Source organism: Trichosurus vulpecula, chromosome 1 (assembly GCF_011100635.1).
Source record: "Trichosurus vulpecula isolate mTriVul1 chromosome 1, mTriVul1.pri, whole genome shotgun sequence".
NCBI classification, from domain to species: Eukaryota; Metazoa; Chordata; class Mammalia; order Diprotodontia; family Phalangeridae; genus Trichosurus; species Trichosurus vulpecula.
In genome coordinates, this window is record NC_050573.1 from 241,919,846 (window position 1) to 241,941,312 (window position 21,467).

At 41.9% G+C, this 21,467-nt stretch overlaps 1 protein-coding gene across 5 annotated transcripts in view; it reads left to right on the forward strand.

Annotated features, from left to right (window-relative positions):
* The first annotated feature begins 315 nt into the window (after positions 1 to 315).
* The window catches only part of GATA6 (GATA binding protein 6), a 46,008-nt gene continuing 24,856 nt past the window's right edge, over positions 316 to 21,467 (forward strand). Inside the window, exons 1-7 of one of the 5 annotated variants that reach the window (XM_036766699.1) lie at positions 2,176 to 2,694; positions 3,301 to 3,361; positions 5,044 to 6,201; positions 12,125 to 12,291; positions 16,604 to 16,729; positions 17,890 to 17,977; positions 18,075 to 18,178. In XM_036766699.1, coding sequence (XP_036622594.1) covers positions 5,082 to 6,201; positions 12,125 to 12,291; positions 16,604 to 16,729; positions 17,890 to 17,977; positions 18,075 to 18,178 — 1,605 coding nt within the window. In that variant the 5' untranslated portion in view covers positions 2,176 to 2,694; positions 3,301 to 3,361; positions 5,044 to 5,081. Of the gene's footprint in view, positions 347 to 2,175; positions 2,695 to 3,113; positions 3,362 to 3,802; positions 3,859 to 4,705; positions 4,775 to 5,043; positions 6,202 to 12,124; positions 12,292 to 16,603; positions 16,730 to 17,889; positions 17,978 to 18,074; positions 18,179 to 21,467 lie in introns of those variants that run through there. The other 4 variants (XM_036766704.1, XM_036766696.1, XM_036766713.1 and 1 more) reach the window with 4 other exon arrangements.

Consider the following 21,467-nt stretch of genomic DNA (forward strand, 5'->3'; position numbering starts at 1 on the left):
GGAACGAAAGAGGAAGAGTGGTTCCTAAGAAACCAGAGCTGTTTAACTTTAAAAAAAAAACTTTTTTTTTTAGCTCTCTCAAACTCTCGAATTTTTTCCCTCTTCTTTAAAAAAGATCCTCTTTTCTACACCTTCGTCCCACTCATTTCGAAAAATGATTTTAGTGAGAGAAAGAAAAGAAGCCAGTCTAGGGGCGCTCCAAGCCAGGGAGTCGCTTAGTAGATGACCAAAGTCTGATTTGGTTTCTTTGAAAATGTACTGCTTTTTGCCATCGAAGTAATCCCTCAGAGCCGAAAAAGGGCAAGTTAAAAGGAGCAGATCTGAGCGCTCCTTCAACCTAATGGAGGTAAGTCTTTGATTTAGAACTTCTTGTTATTAATATTATTATTTTAATCTCACTTTCTCTGACATTTATAACCAGGGCAGCCCTACACTTCCCAATGTCAACTCTGGTTGGAAACCAAAGAAAAAAAAAGTGTTGCTCAGCAGAGACTTATAGAGACAGTTTTCTTCTATGTTTTAGAAAGCATTTTTTTTTCCAAAAAAAAAAAAAAGTTTGGGAATCTGGAGCGTAAAACCAGGTCACCCTAGAGCCATAAGAGACTGAAATTTGTAGGACCAGTGTCTCTCTCTCCCCCACACTTCTAGATTAGGCAGAGTTTGGTGGAGTTTTCTCTTAGCCGGCGTGAGACTTGGTAAAGAGCTGGCCAAAGGCATTCAGTTACTTTGTAAAAAAAGAAAGTAGCCCAACCCTTCGAACCCCCCACCCCCACCCCCGCCCCACCTTCATAATTGCAAATTTCTAGGTGGTATCCTTAGACTAGGTAACAAACAGGAGAAAAAGCTCTTAGAGACTTCGATGGACTTGCGCGTTCCGACTCCACAGTTAATTACTTAGCTCGTAGGCTAACCTCGGTGAAATAGCTATTTCTTTTCAGAAATCACTAATTTTATGGGGCGGAGGCTGTAAGTATTTTTGATGGGAAAAAACACTAACAAGATTGTTGGATTCAACCGGAAAACAAGTCTAAGGCAGCGATAGTTCTGACAATGAACCACCTTAAGAACAAACCAACCAACCTGATTTTAATTTAATTACTACATGCCGAAGAATTCTAAGGTAATGCAGGGCTCAAAACTCATTCATTTTAGCAACTGAACAGAAACCTTACTTTCTTTTCACAATTACACTCGATTAATTTTAAAAACTACCCAATCGTTTATATTTAGTCTCTTCTCCATTTAACTTTCTTTCCAGACGCGACTGTAGTGAAATGGGCATACGCGACTTTAACCTGGGAGGAAAGCAAGCAAAACTAGGAATCTTCACAGTAAGGATTTTAAAATCCTTAAGTGTTTAACAGAAATTTACAACGAAGAACTGGTGGAAGGGGGAAGGGGGAAGGGAAAATTCTCCCTAGCTCATTCTTTCCGCTCTGACCGCCCTCACTCCCTACTAGTAAACCATAGTGCTCACAATTCAGTTTTATTGGAAAGGAAACAAATTTTCTGTTTAGATTTGACATTGATCATTTAGACCCCAATATTATTTGAAAATTAGCTGCCCCCGCTCATTCTCTCTAGCAAGAAGCGTAAGTGAAATCCCAGAGAATCTGAATCCAAAAAAAAAAAAAAAGCAATCAGGAATAGCGAGTATTAGAAATGCTTTTACTTCCATGTACCTGGGGAGAAAATGGAAAGAAAAAACCCCCCTCAAAACACAGCACGTCCTACCCCAGTTAAATTCTCTGTCCCCAGTCTTTGGGTCACGTCCATCGGAAGGAATGATGTTTGTTAGCTCGAGGGAGCGAGACAGACTTCACACAGCTCCCGCCAGATGAGACTCTCTCTGTACAAACTGATGCGGACTGATATCCAGCTGATAACCCCTGGGGAATGAGTTATTTTAATTCCCAATCACTTTTCCTGCTAAGAACCTTGTTGATTTGTGCCCAGTTGTGATAACCATTTGGAGAGAGAAAAGAAAGGAGAAAATATGAATACTCAGTTCTCACCGCGACCTGCCTGAAGAGACTTACCTGAATTTGGACTGGGGCGGAGGTGGGCGTGGAAAGGGATATTTAGAAGACCAAATTGAGTATATACAACCTGATAAAATTTGTGGTTATTATTTATGTCTGATCCCCTACACTTACATGCTCACCACTAGCCCGAATTGTAATAAGAAGGGAGTGGCGGACGTGAACTTCACGGAACCAGATGAAAGATTGAGACAGAGTCTGAGAGGGAGAAAGAGAGATGGAGAAAGGGAGAGAAACTAAGATGCGACACAGTGAGAGAGAGCTAGTTAGCTTAGCAGTGGAATTATCCTGTAGCTGTTTTAGAAACCAAATCCCCCACTAGCGACAAGACTAGCAATCTCGGGACCCCGGAGAAGCGGGTACTAAAGGTCTAAGGTTGGAAACAAACTTAGACCAACCACACTCCCCGCACCCCACTGACCAGTCCCCAAGACCAAACTCCCGCCACCCCATTGTAGTGTTTAATTTGTGGGGGTGGAGGGAGTGAAGAGAGAAGGGACCTCAGACCAATCGAATTTTCTCTTTTAGTCGAAATATTTTATTTGGGATATTTCTCTCCCTCTTTCACTATGTGAGATGTTTGTTTCTGCCGGGGCGGATTCGGAAGAACCCAAAAACTTTTTTTTTTTAATTTTTTTTTTTTAAGGACAGTGTGAGTATCGGGTGTCTCTAATGTGGCAGGGTTGGGGTGGGTCTTGTGGGACGCTTATTGACATAGAGACTTTAGCGGTTGATTTCAATCCTCCCACCTGTACCCCTCGGGCGCTTGGGACCTGCGCTCCTAGGCATGCAGCACAGCTCCGATCCCCTGGACTCGGCCTAGTGGAACTAGCCTTAATTCTGGGACTGGGCTTCGCGGGCTGCTCTCCTTACCCCACACACTGCAGTCTCTGTCCGAGCTCAGCCTCTCTCTCTAGAACATGCACAGCTTTCCCTGCCCCCACGTCCCCTCCTCCCTCCTTCTCCTCCCCTCTCTACTGGTCCCCTCCCCTCCTCTCGGGATCCCTCCCCTCCCCTGCCTCTCTCCCTCCTCTTCACCTCCAGAGCCTAGCAGCTCAGAGTGAACCGAGAGGGCCCGCTGGCTGGCACCCTTCTGGCGAGCGCTGTTTGTTTAGGGCTCTGTGAATCCAATCAGGAGCAGCAGGCTGCAATTTTCCGGCAGGGCTGTGAGAGGCGCCTCCTCTCTCCTTTTTATACTTGAGCAGCTCATCGCCGCACACCCGGGACTCTCATCTTCGCTTGCTTTCCTCCGCTCCAGCTCCTAGCTCTCGGGATTAAACAGCACTGCAACCAGCCTCGATGCAAATCGACCACACTAGGTTTGGTTCGTTTTTCTCCCTCTGTCCCCAGTTCCCTCCCCTTTTCTTCCCTTTGCCACCCCTCTTTCCTCTTTTCAGTCCCCTGCTTCTGGCCTTTCCCTTTCTCTCAACCCCTTGGGGGGGGATCAGGGGGGTGGGGGAAGAAGCAAACACGCTCCCGCCACCAGAAAGCTACGTCCAGGATTTCGGGTGGGTCCTTCGCTTCCTTCTTCCTCGATGTCTGTAGCTGCTGCCGGGTTTTCCCAGGACAGAGCCTCCCGCGGGCGAACTTCGTCTCTTTTTCTGAGCCTGAAATACTTATCTGCTCACAGCCTTATCTGCGAGTTATCTCAAAGGGAGAACTGGGGTGGGGGGTGGGGGAGACTGGGAAGGGGGAGCAGACAGGCGGGCAGGCAGACTCCCTTTACACTATCTGAGCGGCGATTGTGGGTGCTATTACTTTGACTAAGGTTATCTTCCACGGTCCGAAGAGATTTCGGAAAGCAGCCTCGGAGGAGGTGGGACTTTCTGGTTTCTTCCATTGCTCGCTGTCACTTCTTCCTTCTCCCTTCTTTTGGGCGGACGGCTCTGGGGCGAGTTCTTCCCCCGTCCCCTTTTTCTTCCCCCTCTTTCTTACTCCCCTCCTCCCCCTTCCCCCCGGAATTGTGTGATATTTCTGTTACATGTGACTATGGTCTTGTTGTGGAATAGATGGGGTAGGGGGCCAGGGCTACAAATCCTGTATGAGTGCTCGCGTGTGAGTGTGCGTGTGCGCGTGTATGAGTGCGGTCAGCACCGCAGGGCTTGTTAATCGTGGAACTGTGCCATTTCTAAGGTGTGCAATGGCAGCTGCAGCGGCGACTGATGAACAAGGTTTGGGCTTGAGTCTCGATCCTTGTAACTCTTGAGGCCCGCAGCTGATGGCGTGGCCTGGCACAGCCTCTCACCAGAAGGTAGTAGGCTTCATTTGGGCTCCCCTTGTCCCCCGCCTCCCAGCCTCCTACGACCTCTCACCACTGGTGCTCATCTCGGGATCTCTCTCTTTTCTTCCCCCCTCAACCCCTCCCTCTTCCCCACCCTCCTCCTCCATGGCAGCTAGGAAAACTCTAGGAGAGATCCAGTGGGGGAGAAAGTCCGCGGTTTCGTTTTCAGGGACAGGTTGCTTTTTTAGGGTTTCTACTAGTTTTAACCCGGGGAAACCTTAGACACAGTCACCCAGGGCAAAGATGGATAGAAAAGAGAGACTAGGGACCCTCGAGTGCATGCACTCATACTCATTCTCTTAAAAAAAAAAGGCTTTTGTTTTCCTGGTCTCCTTCCCCAAGAGGAATTAACTCCCAGCCAGAAAAGCCGCCTAAGCGAGATTTCACTAGATTGGACCGTGTCAGGGACCCTCTAGGGCTGGTATTGGGCCCAGTAAAGGATGCTGAAGAGGTGAGGGAAAGAGGCGCGGTGGGGGCGGCTGGGGGTTCGGCGAAGAGGAATTAGGTATCTCGCGGTGCGAGTGTGCAATAGATTACTGCAGCCCAGTCCAAGACTTTCTATTATCCCCCTCTCCCCGTAGTAGGGGAAAGGGGGCTTTTCAAAGGATTGTTTTAAAAAGAGGAGAGAGGTTTGGAGCGCTCCCTCATTTTCTTAGTTGGTAACATTTCTCTCGGTGTCTCTCTCTCCCTGGTTTCCATCCCCGCCCTGCCTTCCTCCAGGAGCTAGCGGAGCTGCTAGGTGCGGCGCCGGACCTTGGATGGCCTTGACTGACGGTAGTTGGTGCCTGTTGAAGCGGTGCGGGGCCGGGGCTTCAGACACCAGCGACTCTTGTCCCTTCCCAGCGCGAGAGCCTTCTTCTCCTCCTTCCCCCCTTTCCTCTTCTTCCTCCTCTTGCTGCTCTCGGGGGGGCGAGCGGGGCCCCGGCGGCGCCGGCTCCTGCAGGACGCCCCAGCTAGACCCAGACGGGGCCGGGACTCCGGCTCGATCATTGCTGCTGAGCTCTTACACCCCACACCACTTCGGGCCCCCGCACGGCCCTTCTGCACCCGGGGTCGGGGGCCAGGGGAGCGCCCTGTCGGGCTGGGAGGATCTACTACTCTTCACTGACCTCGACCAGGCCGCGACCGCTAGCAAGCTGCTCTGGTCCAGTCGCGGCACCAAACTGAGCCCTTTCGCAGCTGCGGAGCAGCCGGAGGAGATGTACCAGACCCTCGCGGCCCTCTCCTCCCAGGGACCAGCGGCTTACGACGGTGCGGCCGGCGGCTTCGTGCACTCTGCAGCCGCGGCCGCAGCAGCAGCTGCAGCCGCCGCCAGTTCTCCTGTCTACGTGCCCACCACCCGCGTGGGCTCCATGCTTCCCGGCTTGCCTTACTTACAAGGCGCTGCCAGCGGGCCTCCTAATCACCCTGGTGGCGGTCACCCCGGCTGGCCCCAGCCTTCAGCTGATAGCCCTCCGTATGGCAGCGGAGGCGGTGGCAGCAGCGGCGGAGGCAGCGCGAGCACCGGGGGTTCGCATACTTCTGCCCGCTTCCCTTATTCGCCTAGCCCTCCGATGCCCAACGGCGCACCCCGGGAATCCAGCAGTTACGGGGCCGGCGGGAGCAGCGCAGGGAGCGGCAGCGGAGGAGGCAGCAGCGGGAGCCTTGGGGCCATGGGCAGTCGGGAGCACCAGTACAGCCCGCTGGCCGGGCCTCGGCCTCTGAATGGATCTTACCACCATCACCACCACCACCACCACCACCCCGGCCCCTACTCGCCCTATGTGGGAGCGCCGCTGACGCCTGCCTGGCCCGCTGGCCCCTTCGAGAACTCCGTTCTGCATAGCCTTCAAAGCCGATCAGGGCCTCCGCTCACAGTGCCCCGGGGTCCAAGTGCAGGTAAAATCGGCGAAGCACCCCAAAGGCTGGGGCGGGGGTGAGACTAGGAAGGAAGCCAACCATTTGGATGGGTGGGGGATAGGGGGAGAAGGGAGAGGAAGCCAGCATTCTGAGCTGAAGCGGGGCAATCGGGGTGGTAGAGATTGACAGAAGTTGGAAAGTTGCAAGTTGGACTTGGCATGTTTAGCTTAGAGTCTGGGGCGACGGGTTTTTTCTAAAATGTACATACTAGTCCCCTCTTTTTCAGTCACTTCAATGTGTGTGTGTGTGTGTGTGTGTGTACACGTGTACGTGTGTACTTGAGGGCGCCCAGATAAATTATAGTAAAATGGGGGCATTGATATATTTAATTTAAAAGGGGCGTTTTCATTTTGCTTTGTATCCAAATGTCTAGGATTTTATACATATAAGGGCAGGGTGTTGTGTGACTTGTGGAAAGGGGGAGAGCATTAATTTATTTTGGTGCTTGGAAGGAACCCGCCTTGCCAGACAAACTCTTTTCCTAAAATTCTCTCCTCCACCTTCAAAAAATTCTGTTACTCTCTTACCAGCATTTAGGGGTTTGCTATGAAAGTTGGAGTTCTACAGTGGGGATGAGATTTTTGATTGACTGACTGGACCTTGAGAGATTTAGGAGGGCTTGGGAATTTTAATTGTCCTCTCCTTCCAATTTCCACAAATACCTCAATTTTCTTTCCTGCCTAAGGGATTTTATTTTCTTTTAAAAAATATTTTAAGGGAATACACAGTAGTAAAGGGTTGAATGTAACTTCCCTTCTCCCTGAGTTTCTGGAGATAGAGTAGAGGAGCAGAGGTTAGCCAGTGTTGTCTTGCATTATGGGTGCCATTTTCAACTGAGGAGAGATATTGCAGAATTAGTTGGCAAATTGGGTGATTCCCTGAAATCCTATATCAATGACTTGCCATTTTGAGGGAGACTGTCCTGCTGGCATACGTGAGGACCCCTGGGCCTTGGTAGCTGAAATCTGCCAGGCCTGGTATGGGTTCCAATGTTCATATTCACTGACAGGCCAAGTTTGTGTGTCTGGGGGTGCCATTTGGGCAAATCTATCACACTCATGGATAGATACTGAAGGGCACCTCCCATTTCAGTCCAAATTGTACATTTTTCAGTTCACATGTCCTTCCTAAGCATTTAGGGCCGTACAGTAATTACTAGGACATTTAAACTGCACCAGTCTCGTTTATTTTTCATCTCTGTCTAAGCCTTTCTCAATCCTCCCAGGAGTACCATTCTGACCTAATGTTTGACAATCTGACAGATTCAGTGGAATATATTTTCACTTTTGGAGGAGGCACAGGTAGCAGTATTGAGGCCAGAGGAGATACCAACTAGTGTCAGGCTCTCATTCATCTATACAGCTTCTTGGTCTTCTCCAAATACTTTCTAGGGTCCAGGTGTTAAAAGTTGAAGTGTGAAAGCAAGCAGAGTTATGAGACAAACAAATTCTGGCATACCAAGCCCCCAACCCTTTAGAGGTAACTACGGGCATGGGTTGAGGTATCTCAGTGAATCTAAGTATGAAGTAAAACCACTAGTTTCAGTAGCCACACTCCAAAATCAGTTTTCTTACTTTATTTGGAGCAGATAAATATGGAGATAATTAGCATTGCCTTGCTCCCTTCCACTTCTCGTGCTTTAATTTGTCTTTTTGGTAAACTCCCCTCTTCTCAGCTATCATTTCATGTTCGTATTTTGAAAATCACCTGCATAAAAGTGTGTGTGTGCCCGTGCATGCTCTTGCTCTCAGTACATGTGTGATTTGCATCGCTCTGACTAGCCATGAAATTTTGCCACTCCCCCGCTTAAGATGACATGGGGGTCCCTAATCTGTATGGTGACAAATCCTCTTTGTTTCTAGGAATGAGGATATAGAATCTTTTTTAAAAAGGAGATGGTAGGGCTATGCTTGTATTAGAGGAAGACCAGAAAATAGTGAACGGGATATATTTGTAGATCAATATTTAGCAGCTAAGGCAATTTCTTTATCTCTCCTCCTTTTCAAATTATTCTGGTATTTGATAGGATAGTGTATGTGAAGATATTTTTCTAAAGAGCGCTAAAGAAATCTTTGAATATGCAAATTATTTTAAATCCAAGGATTCCTACAATATCTGTAGTAGAGGTATGGTCTAATTTTAAATATTTCAGGTAACACGTCCATCCATTTCAAACTTACTCTTCTCACCCTAAGGGACCCTTATCGTCCCTTTAGGTCTTATTATTCAAATGTGACCAAATAACATTTGTGGACAAAATAATTTTTTTTAATTGAGTGTTGAAAGTAGGATTATTAGAAATAGGGCTTAGGGAAGTTCTCCATGAATGGGAGAAGGAAAGCAGAGAGAACTCCATGGGTAGAAGGAAGGAGAAACTAAATATCGCTGGATTCTTTGCTCCCTAAATTGCAGGTGTTTTGATAGCAAATGTCTTTGAGGGGCCAGTGTTGGTAATGTCAGTGTTACACTCATTTCTTAGCTAGCTTTCCACATCTCTTCTCACCACCTTCTTCTTCCTCCACCTTTGACAGATACAGTATATTCGTGCAAGCAAAAGAACTAAAGCACAAACGAAAAATTTTCTTTCGACCTGTAAATTTAGTTTTGGAAACTAACCCGTGTTCCTCATCCCTGGCTCCTGGGTTTCCTGTGAGGTAATAAGTAGAGGACTCGGTTCAGATCCTTTGGTCTTTCAATTTGCCAATTTGCCGAATCTGCCACAATTCATTCTAAACTCATGTCCTTTTACATAATGATTCTTTTCTGGTGAACACAGTGTATAGTTAGGGATCACAGTTTAATGGACACAGCCTGAAAGAAACAGAAGGGACCCAAGACCTGGGGTGGTTTCTGCTGCTTTGTCTTAAGTCTTTACTGTGTGGGCTCTAAGCTTGGGAAAGAGGAGTAATAGACACTGATTTATGCAAAGGTTGGGTTCTAAAACAAATGAATGAAATTACCAATTCAATCAAGAGTCCTCCCTCCCATTTTAAATCAAAAGTAGAGTTTAGATTTGTAGATGCATCTAAGCCAGATAATAATGGGAAAAAAAAACCAAAAACCCAGCCAACCAAACAACAAGTGCTTGGTTTTCCTTTTGAGTCTAAAAAAAAAAGTCAGATACGCATTGATTTCCCAGTCAGATTTGGAGCATTGATTAATCTGCATATTCTCTATAAGAGGTTGCATATTTTCTGCAATTTCAAAATGACATGTAATTTGAACAGTGCAAAAAAAAAAAACCATAGGGAGAGGAGAATTTTCAAGGCAAAGTGAAATACTCCCTCTAATAGGTACTCTGAAAGGTAACATTTTAAAGTCAACAACCTAGACAAATAACTGTTTAACTTCAGTGTCCTTGAAGTACCAAGCATTTTTACTGATTACTGAATTCAATGGTAGCTTTTAGTGGAGAGAACAAAACCTCACAGTTTGTTAGCGTGCCAGTGACAACCTTAAACTGTATTCTCTATTCTACAGGATATTTGTTTCGTTTCTGAAAGATGAAAAAAGAATATTTTATTAGGGTTTGTTTTGTAGATGAAATAGTGCGGTTGTTAATTGAAAACCTTAAGCTCATTTAACTAACCTTAGATGAGCAACCAGTAAGTAGAGAACTTGTTCTTATTGGATATGAAGCAATAAGAGGAAATAAAGGCTGGCATAATAATTGATCAAGTGACAGTTTTATAAAGTACAAAGAAGCAGTCCAGAAATTTCCAGAGAGAGAGATAGATAGATATAGAAAATGTGTCATCTATAATCTAAGGAATCTTAATAATAAAAATAGCTACAAAGATTGGGCTACATCTTCTTGGTAAAGTCTTCCTCCAAGAAGAATCTGTTTATCCATTCACTCACATTCAGTTGTTTGTGTGTGGGGGAGAGTAATAAAATGTTACAACTATTTGCTCTTAATTAGTGATTTTTATTAGCAGGTTTATTTTAACTGTGAGTCAATAGTATAGGCAAATCTGTGAATCAGGATTCCAAGCACATTTTTAATAGATCAAAATTTTAGTCTGGATAAAGTTAGATTTACCAGGCAAATTAAAATGAAAGAAAGGTTGAGGGGAGGGTTATTTAACGCTGTCAGGTGTAGTAGTTTTGGAAGGGGCATAAAGTGCTAATGTGTCACTGACAAAAGAGGTTAGAGGCAGCTGTCCTACTCTAGCCACTTTTTAAAATGTGATTGTTTTATAGGAGAAAGAAATGTTTTCAAGTAAGGTTGTTTTCTCTTAAGCAATTTTTTTAGACACTCTGCCCCATGAATGTTTATTTGGCTGATAACTTTTTTTTTCCCTAAAGGATATTACTTATTTTTCTAGTTAATTGACAAAGTTTCAAGAAAAATGACCCCAATTTAGAAAGAATCTCACCTGAGTAGGAAAAAAATTCTCTACAAATAAGTCTCATTTCAGCAGTCTTTTACTGAATTGTTGAAAGAGAGGAGGCAGCAGTAGAAACATTTTTTTAAACCATCATGTTATGCTTCAAAAATGTTTAAGGTAAAATTAGGAAAAGAAAAAATGCCACACTGCCTCTATTTAATGCACTTTTCCCAGGTTTTGGGAGTGGTGGTGAACAGATCTGTGTTAATGTTTAATGACATCTTCTGGTTTGGCAAATAATCTTATTGTAACTGTGCAGGCTTCATTCCTGAAAGTGCTCAGTCTCAACTTGGGGAGAACTAGAATGGGACAGAGAGGAGGGGGAATATTGTATCCATAATATTAACTATACACATAACAAGTTCAACAACCAAAGAATCTTCTTTTCTTTGGAATATGTATGCCAAAAAACCACAGTTTTTTCCCCCTTTAAATTAAAAGCTATATAACAATTCAGCCTCCCTTTGCACAGTTTCCAGTGTGGCTATAAGACCAAAAGTTCATTGACCCTGCCCTCCCCCCCCCCGCCCCCATGTAACTTAGTCAAAAGCCAGGATGGTATGGCTCCACCAAACTTGTGGAATAAGATGCCCAAGAATAGATAGCACTGGGAAATAGGGATAGGGACCAGACCTTAAATTTTGCTGGTTTAGGGAACTCCCAGGTGAGGAAATTCACTCTTCCTGTGAAGATTGGTACTTTCTTTGTCAATTTATAGTCTTAGAGAGTTAACTAGAGCATAGGGGTCAAACTCATAGAAGTGGGCTGTACCTTAAGGATCCCTGTGTGGAGAGTGATATTCAATTGTGTTTTTATTTATTTTATTAAATATTTCTCAATTACATTTTAATCTTGGTTCAGGCCACACTGGGAGGTAGGCCAGGTGTTTGAGGCCCCTGGCTTTGAGTGCTGAGAGGTTGTAACTACTCAGGTTCATGCAGCCAAAATTTGTCAGAAGTGAGACTTAAACCTAGGTCTTCCTGACTTTGAGGTTGCTCTCTGTCCCCTACTGGAACGGAGAAGTGCAAGAAAAATGGGACAATTCTAGGTCTTCTTTAGAGTAAACATTGAATCATTGCTGTATCGGAGACCACCTTGGATTGTAAAGAGGAGGGGAGAGTGGAGAGAAACACTGCAGTCGAATTTCGGAGGGAGCAAGGTAATTTCGTTACAACTCCATTGGTTTAGTAGGGAGAACCATTTAATTTCCAGATTATTTGGAGGAAAGCAGATAAGGGCAGCAGCTGCCACCCTAGGCCTTTAATAGGCTCCATCATAGGATCATCGATGTAGAGCTGGAAACTTAGAAGTCACTGTTAGTTTAGCTGAAAACTTAGAGGTCCCTACCAGCTCAGCCTCCTTCATTTATAGATGTAGAATCTGAGGCTCAGGAAGGTTGTTTGTTTTTTTTTTCCCCAAGTTCTTCATCAAGTCAGTGTTAGCGTCTCAGTCTCTAGTTATTTGTATCAACCCTTGTCTTTTTTCTTGTTCCCTCCTGGGCCCCCCTCCAGAACTGCTGGAGGATCTGTCGGACAGTCGAGAATGTGTGAACTGCGGTTCTATCCAGACGCCCCTGTGGAGAAGGGATGGCACAGGCCACTACCTATGCAATGCCTGCGGGCTCTACAGCAAAATGAATGGGCTGAGTCGACCCCTCATCAAACCCCAGAAAAGAGTGGTAAGTGGGAGCATGCACAGAGCTGCATACATATGACTGAATCCATATGGGGTTGAATTAAACCTTTTCCCTTGGCTGTGGATGTTCCAGAATTCCGAGCCCCCTGGGTGGTGCCATGACATGGAGAGGGAGGGGGAGTTCTTTGGCCCGGACATAGCCATACAGTTCTCACAGACTTGTTAACAAGTAGGGGAGACAGGACAGACCTAGAAAGCTGTTTAATTCCACCTGGGGCTGTGTGGGTCTGGGACTCCTGGGTTGTCCTGGATTCAAGCAGGGAGGAAAGAGATTTGAGAATGATTCCCCATGTAGATTCTTATTCATGTCCTAGATTCTCTTAGGCCAGCTTGCTTTTATGTCCAAGAGACAGATCCTTTCTAGGTTCCTAATTCCACATAGAATTAAACATCTTCAGTTTTGATGAGTAGAATACTATGCATTCTTTTTTTTTTTTGAGGGGAAGAGGGTGCTGGATTTTGGTAAATCTAGGTTAGTTTGCTACCGTTTTTCGAATTGCTATTAGCTGAGGCCTTTGAAACCTAGAAATCACAAGTCTTTTTAAGTTTATGATGCTGAAAAGCTCTGGATTTTTCTTCAGGGATCAATTTCACCTCTCTGTGTTGAGTCTCTCTCTTGGTGAGAGAAGATTATTACTGCTGTATTTACTGGAGAAAACACATTACAGACAGTCCTAGTAAAACGACGGGATAACATTTATTTTAGAGAAATACCCTAGTCCCTAATGCATTTTAAAGTAAAACATTTTGCTGTAGGATGCTAGATTTCTTAAGTTTGTAGCTAATTTATTTGTTATATTCTAATTAGCAGGAGCAAATGCAACACTTTATTGTGCTAAATAGATTAGATTGAAATTGCATCACAATGGAAGTCTGTCACCTTATAGAGAGGCAATTAGTTTTATGGGTTTGTTTCTAGTGTATTTAAAATAAAGTGGCTAAGGTGAATTTAATGAGTGTGAATGTATATGGTTAAACTTAATTATAACCTCCTACAATTTAAACCTCCTACAATTTATTGCTTCCCCCAAATGGCACTCTTTTAAGAACCCAATAAATAAGTACAGGGATATGAGGTGGGGAGCACGGATGTGGCAATAATATGTTATATATAACCATATGTATTATATGTATGTCTCCCTGGAAAATGTTACAAGGAAATTTTAATGTTTCCACATTTTAGTTAATAGATGATTTAGTTAATGGATGAAAACAATGAAACTACATTTATGGTTCGAAAAGCCATATTGGTTGAATACTTGCTGAGCTCCGAAGGTTAACATTTTCTCCAATTTAGGTCCCAAACTTCTCTGCTGAATAAGTTTGATCTATTCAAAAGGAAGATTCAGGTTTTGATAATACCATTTGTTATACAAGTTTTGTGTACATGTACCTATAGCTAAGATTGCTTTTAGCCAGTGAAGAAATGCAGGGGCAAGAATTAAGAAGAAAACAGAAAAAAAAAAGTCCCAGAGTTGACTTCTTTTCCTTCAATATAACAGGTGTCTTAGTGGAAACCAAGGTCAACCAATATAGCTAGCAAATAGGCAATAAATGGAACCAATAAGAGGGTGTGTCATGAACAATTAGTAGTCATTGTGGACTCCTTATTTATGGTCACAATGGATAGAAACTCAGTGCTATACTTAAGTTTGTTTAACCTGCAGTACATAACCAATCACAGTGAATTTGACATTGCAAAATAACAGATTTATGGTGTAACTTGAATTCCTTGTTAGTGATGAATGTAACAGAGATCACTTGTTACAAGGGACTTTTATAACCCATTCACCTTCATTTCACATGTTTATGAGGACTGGCTTGACTTATGATATATGGTCGACAGCCATAAAGTTCTTTGTAATAGTGGCAATTTCTGATACAGGATTGTTTCACATTGCTTCAAATTCCACTGAAAACTCATAAATGGCTTGTTTACAAAATGGACCTTGCTGTCACTAATTTACTGACTTCATATATTCCTAAGGAGGAAGCAATTATTACTCTTCACCCCTTCTCCTTCACTTTTTTTTGAGGTGGAGGAAAGACAAAAAGTAGTGCTTTTCCCATCTTAGCATCCTCTGATTCTCTCACATGCTTATTTTTGTCATCATATCAAATATCACTCCAAATATTCATTAGATTAGCCAGGCTCATAAATTTAAACTTGTGAAAGTCAAGCTGATTCTTAATGTTTAATTAAGCATTTTTAATGCTTTAAATGTTTGATTAATTAAATTTTAGTTTAACTTTTAGTTCAATGCACTACTTGAAAGGTCTACCGGTGGCATAGTTTTCCTTAATTTTTTTCTTTATATCAAGTCTTGAAAGGACTCTGATAGAGGCAGAACATCGAGATATAGAGATATACATGATGCCCAGTTTTATTTTACAGTTTAGGGTCTTTCAAAAATTAGTCTAGTATTGGTCTGGCTTGTTCTGTCCTATGTCTGCTTGTATTCTCAGGGTACACAAAGAGATGAAATCTTTTGTAGTCCCTCTGAATTAAATGTTTCTATCTAATAATATGGATGATTAAATCTCACATTTATAGAGCTTTAACTGTTTTCCTCACAATAACCTTGGGAGGTTGGTAGTACCTCTGTTATTTAATGTTTCTCATTTTATAGATGAGAAAGCTGAGATTCAGAGAGGTAGGTGACCTGCTCAGGGTCACAGAGCTGCTAGTAAGTGCCAGAGCTGGTATAGGAAACCACATCTCCTTACAATAGTTTGATTATTCTTTCCACTACCTCAGGCTGGCTCTGAAGAGTTAGGCTTCTGTGTTCTGATAACTTTCAAAGAGTTTTGCCATTTTGCTGGCAGATTTGTTGCACATTATGAGGTACTCTCCAGGTCTTCACAATGACTTTTTCTAATTTAATTTGCATAGTTAAGTTTTGTTCCTTTACTGCCCGTAAGTGGTTTTTTTTTTTTTTTTTTTTTTAGGATGTTAAAATACTTCTACCCTTTAGTTTTCCACCACCTTTCTTTTTAATTGAGTAATTTGTATTTTTGGACAGCTAGATAGATTCCACTTGGAAAACAATTTGAGACCAAATTTCTAGAGTAAGGAATCTAATCATTTTAAAAGTTTGGACATTTTAATAGCTTCAAGGCTCATGCATTTTAATTTGAGAATTAAACAACTGAGAACCTAGGTAAAACCAATTCCTTTTAATGATGTCATGAACACAGTGGGGAGGCCAATTCTGAAGTCCTACCTAGGTGAAGCTATATAATATCTTTACACAAAGCTCATTTATTACTTTACCTCCACAGTGAATGTCAATACGAATCAGGATGAGTGATCTTCATTTCTATCAGTGTAAATAAGACAGTGTTGAAACAGTGAAAACATCTACATTCTTTCTTTAATCATCAGAAGAACAACAAAATTAGGCGGGTAATAATTAAGATAACAGTTGAATATAGGGCATACAACATACTCTTGTCTTTTGCTCTGTTTTGTAGAAATTTTCCAAAGTCAATTAAGACCAGTACATATAGAGATAATATAGCTCTCTCCCTGTCCCTTCCCTCCTTGGCTCCTACATTCCTTTTGTCAGTCATTAGTTTGTTCCTTTCTGAAAGATAGTATAATTACCTTAATTTTGCATTTGAGAAAATGTACATGAAAAGTTCAAAGGTCCTCAGCCTTGAGCAATCCATCAAATAGTGGCTCCTCGGAGATTGGATTTCCCAACACCTCACCTAGATATAATGATTGACTATTGACAAAAGGTAGGATGAGATATGTTATTGTGCCCTTACCTAGTCATAGCCAGTTGTAAGTTTGGAATATAAAATGCACTTGGTAACCTTTTAAACTGCAGACCTGACTGTTCTATTTAAACAAAAACAAAAGCAAAACCCTCCAATATCAACGGCTAGGAAGTACTTCCAAGTTCTTATGAGGAAAAAAAAACTGTTTCAAACATATTCTCAAGGCAATGCTGCTGCTAATAGCTTTGAGCCAGAACCAATTACCTCAATGTTGCATGGATACTTATCAACGGCTATTTTATAAAACAGAGTAATACACCATAGCAAATCTGCTTATCAGCTTTGTGAGATAAATCATACTATATAAGCCTCCAGCATGTGGTCTTGATCCAGGAAGAATTGTAGCTGATTAATTTTGTTTCCTGCTTTTGCATTTGTCTTTTTCCGGTATTTTAGTTCTCACAAAAACCAAAAGATTCGATTTGCCAGGGTCAGGGACGCTAAACACTAAAGGACACAAGCAGATGGATATTTCTCCCAAAGTTTGATTTATTTGTTCTTGTTTCTAGCCTTCAACACGGCGGCTTGGTTTATCCTGTGCCAACTGTCACACCACAACCACCACCCTGTGGCGTAGAAATGCAGAGGGTGAACCTGTTTGCAATGCATGTGGGCTCTACATGAAACTTCATGGGGTATGCTGTTTAATATGGCTTTACATCACTGATACAATTGAATGTGGTTTTACATCATCAGATATGTGGTGTGGCTCTGGTAGGATTGAACTGAATGAACTGAAATATTAAAAAAAGGAAAAGAAAAAGATGAGAAGCATTCAGGATATTGTGCTTGATAAAAATGTCAGACCTCTCACAAAGATAAAGAAAAGTAGGAATAAGCAAGCAAGCAAACAAACAAAAAAAAAGCTCTAACAAAATCATACAGACTGACCTGTTATGCGTGTGAGAAAATCAGTATAGCTTTTTAATCTTTGTGTGTGTGCTAAATAGGTACAAGGTATCAGCGTTTTTGTTAACAATTCCAGACATTTTCATTTTGAAACATGATATAAAAACATGGAGAGCCTCTTTATTTTAAAGAGGGGGAGAGGTGTGGGATATAGTAATAAGTATGTAAAAGTTACTGAAATTGTAAATTGGATTTACATTTTTTCTTTAGAATGAAAACTTTAATCTATTGCCTTTCTCTCCCCTCCACCCCCAAAAAGTGGGGAAAAAAAAGCTAAAGTGAAGAAATAGAGATATTCTGTTTAGCAAATCTTTCCTTTTTTTTTTTTTTGATGAATGGATTCATTAACATGGAGTTTCTTTATTTTAAAGGGGAGTGTGGAGATAGATTAACTATGTAAAAGTTATTGAAACCATCATTGAAACCTCAAATTGGGCCTCCAATTTTTCTTTAGAATGAAAAATTAATCTCTTGCTTTTTCCTCCCAATAAGTGGGCTGATTGAAATTACACACACACACACACACACACACACACACACACACACACCACACACACACACAAACATACACACATGGCCACGCACTCACGCATGCACACCCACACATAATACACACACACTAAAGTGTGGTAGAGGTGTTCTGTTTAGCAACTTATTACTTTTTTTTTTAACGAAAGGAGTCTGTATAATATTGAGATGAAGAGGGCAAGTGATGCTATCTTTGCACACATGAAATTCTATTGCAAAACTGGTAGGACTGAGCTTTTATAGGTGTTCTTTTACCTGATAGATCTGTCTGCAAAAGTCAGTTGCAGCTACAGTTTGATTTCTGCTCAATGAAGTATTTACTAAACTTTATGGTATGTGTGGAAATTTTTTCCCCCAGGTCCCGAGGCCACTTGCTATGAAGAAAGAGGGAATTCAAACCAGGAAGCGAAAACCAAAGAACATAAATAAGTCAAAGGCATGCTCTGGTAAATATAAGAAAATAGGGTATTTGGTTGCAAAGTCTTTGCCAAAGTTAAGAAAGGAAGCAATATGTATAGTGATGGTGTTAATTGTCTGTTTCAGGTAACAGTAACAATGCAGTTCCTATGACTCCAACTTCCACATCTTCTAACTCTGATGATTGCAGCAAAAATGCTTCTCCTACCACACACACCACAGCCTCAGGGGTGAGTGATAAAAAGACTACTGTACCTTTCATTCTAAAGTAGGGTTCTCTACAGTTTGTTATCTCAGCTTTTATCTTATCTAGTAGTTACAATAATCTAAACCAACAGTTTAGTTTAGTTAGTTGATACTCCAATAGTTTTTTTTTTTTTGAGGAAATTACATTTAAATGTAAACATATGACAAACTTAAGTACTTTACAAACCTCTTAATTAAGATCCATATCATTTTTTATGGTTAAATTAACCCATGTAAAACCAAGAAGTTTTGTTTTGAAGAGTCTTAAATTGTTTTACTTCCAAGTTTTTATCTGAGTTTAGTCACGTGTACCACAAACATAGATCAAAAAAAAAAAAAAAACCAAAAAAACCAAACCACCAGGTCAACAGGAATCCAGGACCTATGGTATTTAAAAAGCCAGTTACCTTGGCTTATCAACTCTTGCTTTTATTATCTATTCAAAGCAAAGCCTGTTCTAATTTATTATGTGTCATATACAATGAACTCAATTTCTGCTTTTACCCTAGAGTCTTGTCCTCAGATGTGTAATATTTTGCTTTCTTATATGATTTTCTTTTTTCAAACCATGTTAGTGAGGTCACCCAACTTTAGCCTTATAGAAAAACTGCCAGGGTGGGGTGGTAGGTAGCTAGTCGGCTGGAGGAGCAGTCATTGTTGAGAAACCAAGCCACACAGGTCTAACTGAGTAGAACCCAAGGCTTCTAACTCTTAACTGCTCTATTAGATGCCAACTTATATTAAAGATCTTACTTTATCGATTTAATATATAATTTATTGTCAGAATATTTAAAAAACCCTAAATCTAAGATAATGTGACTTAAGCTTATCCTTTATTGGAAAACAAAACTCAAAACAAAAATTGTTGCTTAAAATGATTTTTTTTGGTATGTCTCAGTGTTCTCTAACCCAAATTCCTTCCAGCTGTTTCATTACTGAAATATGCAGTTTCACTGTAAAAGTTTCAAAAAGGGGGAAAAAAGGGAACCCTTTTCATTTGCTTTTGTTGTTTATTGATGCATCTCAAAGAAGGCTGATTGACTTTAGAGAAGACGGACTTGAGGGTATGAGATGATGATTTTACAAGGAAGACAAAGAGCACATTAATTTTTAAGGATCTTGAGTGGAACGAATTAAACATGGGAAAAGTAAATACTAAAAAGACACTGAAAATTTTTTAACCTTCTAACTCCAGGCCTGTAGAGCTATGATTATCTCTATAAATCGAATAATACAAATCCAGTTTGCTTCGAGCTTTATTGATAGTTGAACAAACTTTTTTTTTAGCCAAGACATTCTATATCAGTAGACTTATATTGCCCAAAGTCATTAGATAATTGCGAAGTTTATTTTATGTTTTTATTTTGTAAACTCCCCTCCCCCATACCCAGTGTGGATCTCCCAGTATTATAATAACAGGCACATTTTGCCCAACAATGGGCAGTGGGAAATAGAAACCATTTGGATAAAGAGTGGTTTATTCTTTTGTGGTTACTATTTTAAAATGTCAAAATGAGCTACTAGTGATTGAAATCTATTGCCCTCAAGGGGAAAAAAGCATACTTAGTAAACATATCTGTGGTCCTAAGAAGCAGTGGAATGTTGACTCGAGTCGCTTCTGTTTGGTGTCCTTGGATTTGGATTCGCAGGTCTGTCCCAGGGGTGGGGTTTTCTTGTCACAGGTCTGGTCAGTGGTGGTTATTATTAATATTATTTTTAGTAAGCCACATTGTTGCTATCAGCCCAGAGAGGAGAGAATATGACCCACCTGGTAGGGAGCAAACTTTGGAAGACTGCAGAGGATTTTGGCTACTTAGTTGTCTTTTCTATCCAGAGTAAAGGTCAGTTCCCCGTTTAAGGGCCAGGAAAGGCAAAACAACATATGGGCTTTTGGAGTTGTTTGGAGCTGTTTGGAGAAGGAGAGATGAGCTTCACCACTAGTTCCTCTTCTGTTGCAAACCACACGTCCACCATGCTGGGCTGGGTCCTCACTCTACCACTAGAGCCTGTAGCTGTTAGCTTTAGGCAGGGTCTTGTTACTGAGTGGTTTGCTCATGGAGTAGTGTGGAAGAGCATGGCTAACCATCTGCCTTCCCCCCACGCCTCTCCCCTCCCCAAAAAGTTCCTTTACCAGTATTTCACAAATGGAGGCACAGATAATTCCAATTAGTGTGGTCTTGGTCATTATCTCATCTCTACCCACTGCCATTTGGAGAGACAATTGCTCAATTTTGCATATATTTTTTCCTCTACATGCACATTAGATATGTGTTATCTCCCCTCAGAGTGAAATTTCCTTGAAGGTAGACTAATTTTTGTCTGTGTATCCCCAGGGTTTGGCACGATTCCTGGCATATAGTAGGAGCTCATATTCTTGTTGACTGATTGAGAAACCTCTTCCTACTACTTGCTTTCACTCCAAAAACATGTTGTTCAGAAATTAAATTTTTGTGATCCATAGACTTCTGAAGTTCTCCTTCCCCTCTGCCTTCACCCAAACTCATCCCTGAATATCATTACTATCGTCCTCCTTGACATCAGCTCTAGGAGGAGATTTTGGGCATTTTGCATCTTAGGGAACTTTGCATACTTTAGGTTCTGTATTGTAGGGTTTCCTTGAAACTCTTCTCTCCAACCTGAATATCAGTGACTGTAGATGAGGAGGGGGAAGAAGCTTGAGGAATTCCAGAGGGTCTAAATTACTTAAGGCAAGAAGGGAGACTTGTCTTGGAACAGGGGTCATGGTTCTTTTGGTGCCTCATTGGCCATCATACCATTGTCATCGGTGTCTGCTGGAGATGAGTTGGTAGCCAATAGCAGTATTCCTTTGTGTCATTTTCCCAAGTGACCCTGGTATGCAGGGTTATAGGACTGTTTATAATTTTGTGGCTAATTTTTGTGGATTTTGAAATTGTCCTATCATCAATCATTATTCAAGGAAGGGATCTTATACCTACTCATTTTGCAGATGAAGAAGTTGAGACCCAGAAGGCTAAAGGACTGAGGAAAGGCCACAAAGAGCTGAAATTCAAGTCTAGATGTCCTGATTTTTGGTCCAGTGCTATTTCCACTGTGCCATGGAAAGTCAAGTTTCATTGGTGTAGTGGAAAGATGACTGCATTATAGACAAGAGAATCCTGGGTTAAAATCATGCCTCCAGCCCTTATTTTGTTGTGTGATCTTGTGGAAATTAACTAATTTCAGGGCTGGAAAGGACTGCAGGGGCCATCTTGTTTCACTTGTATATGAATAAGAATCCATTCTATAATATGC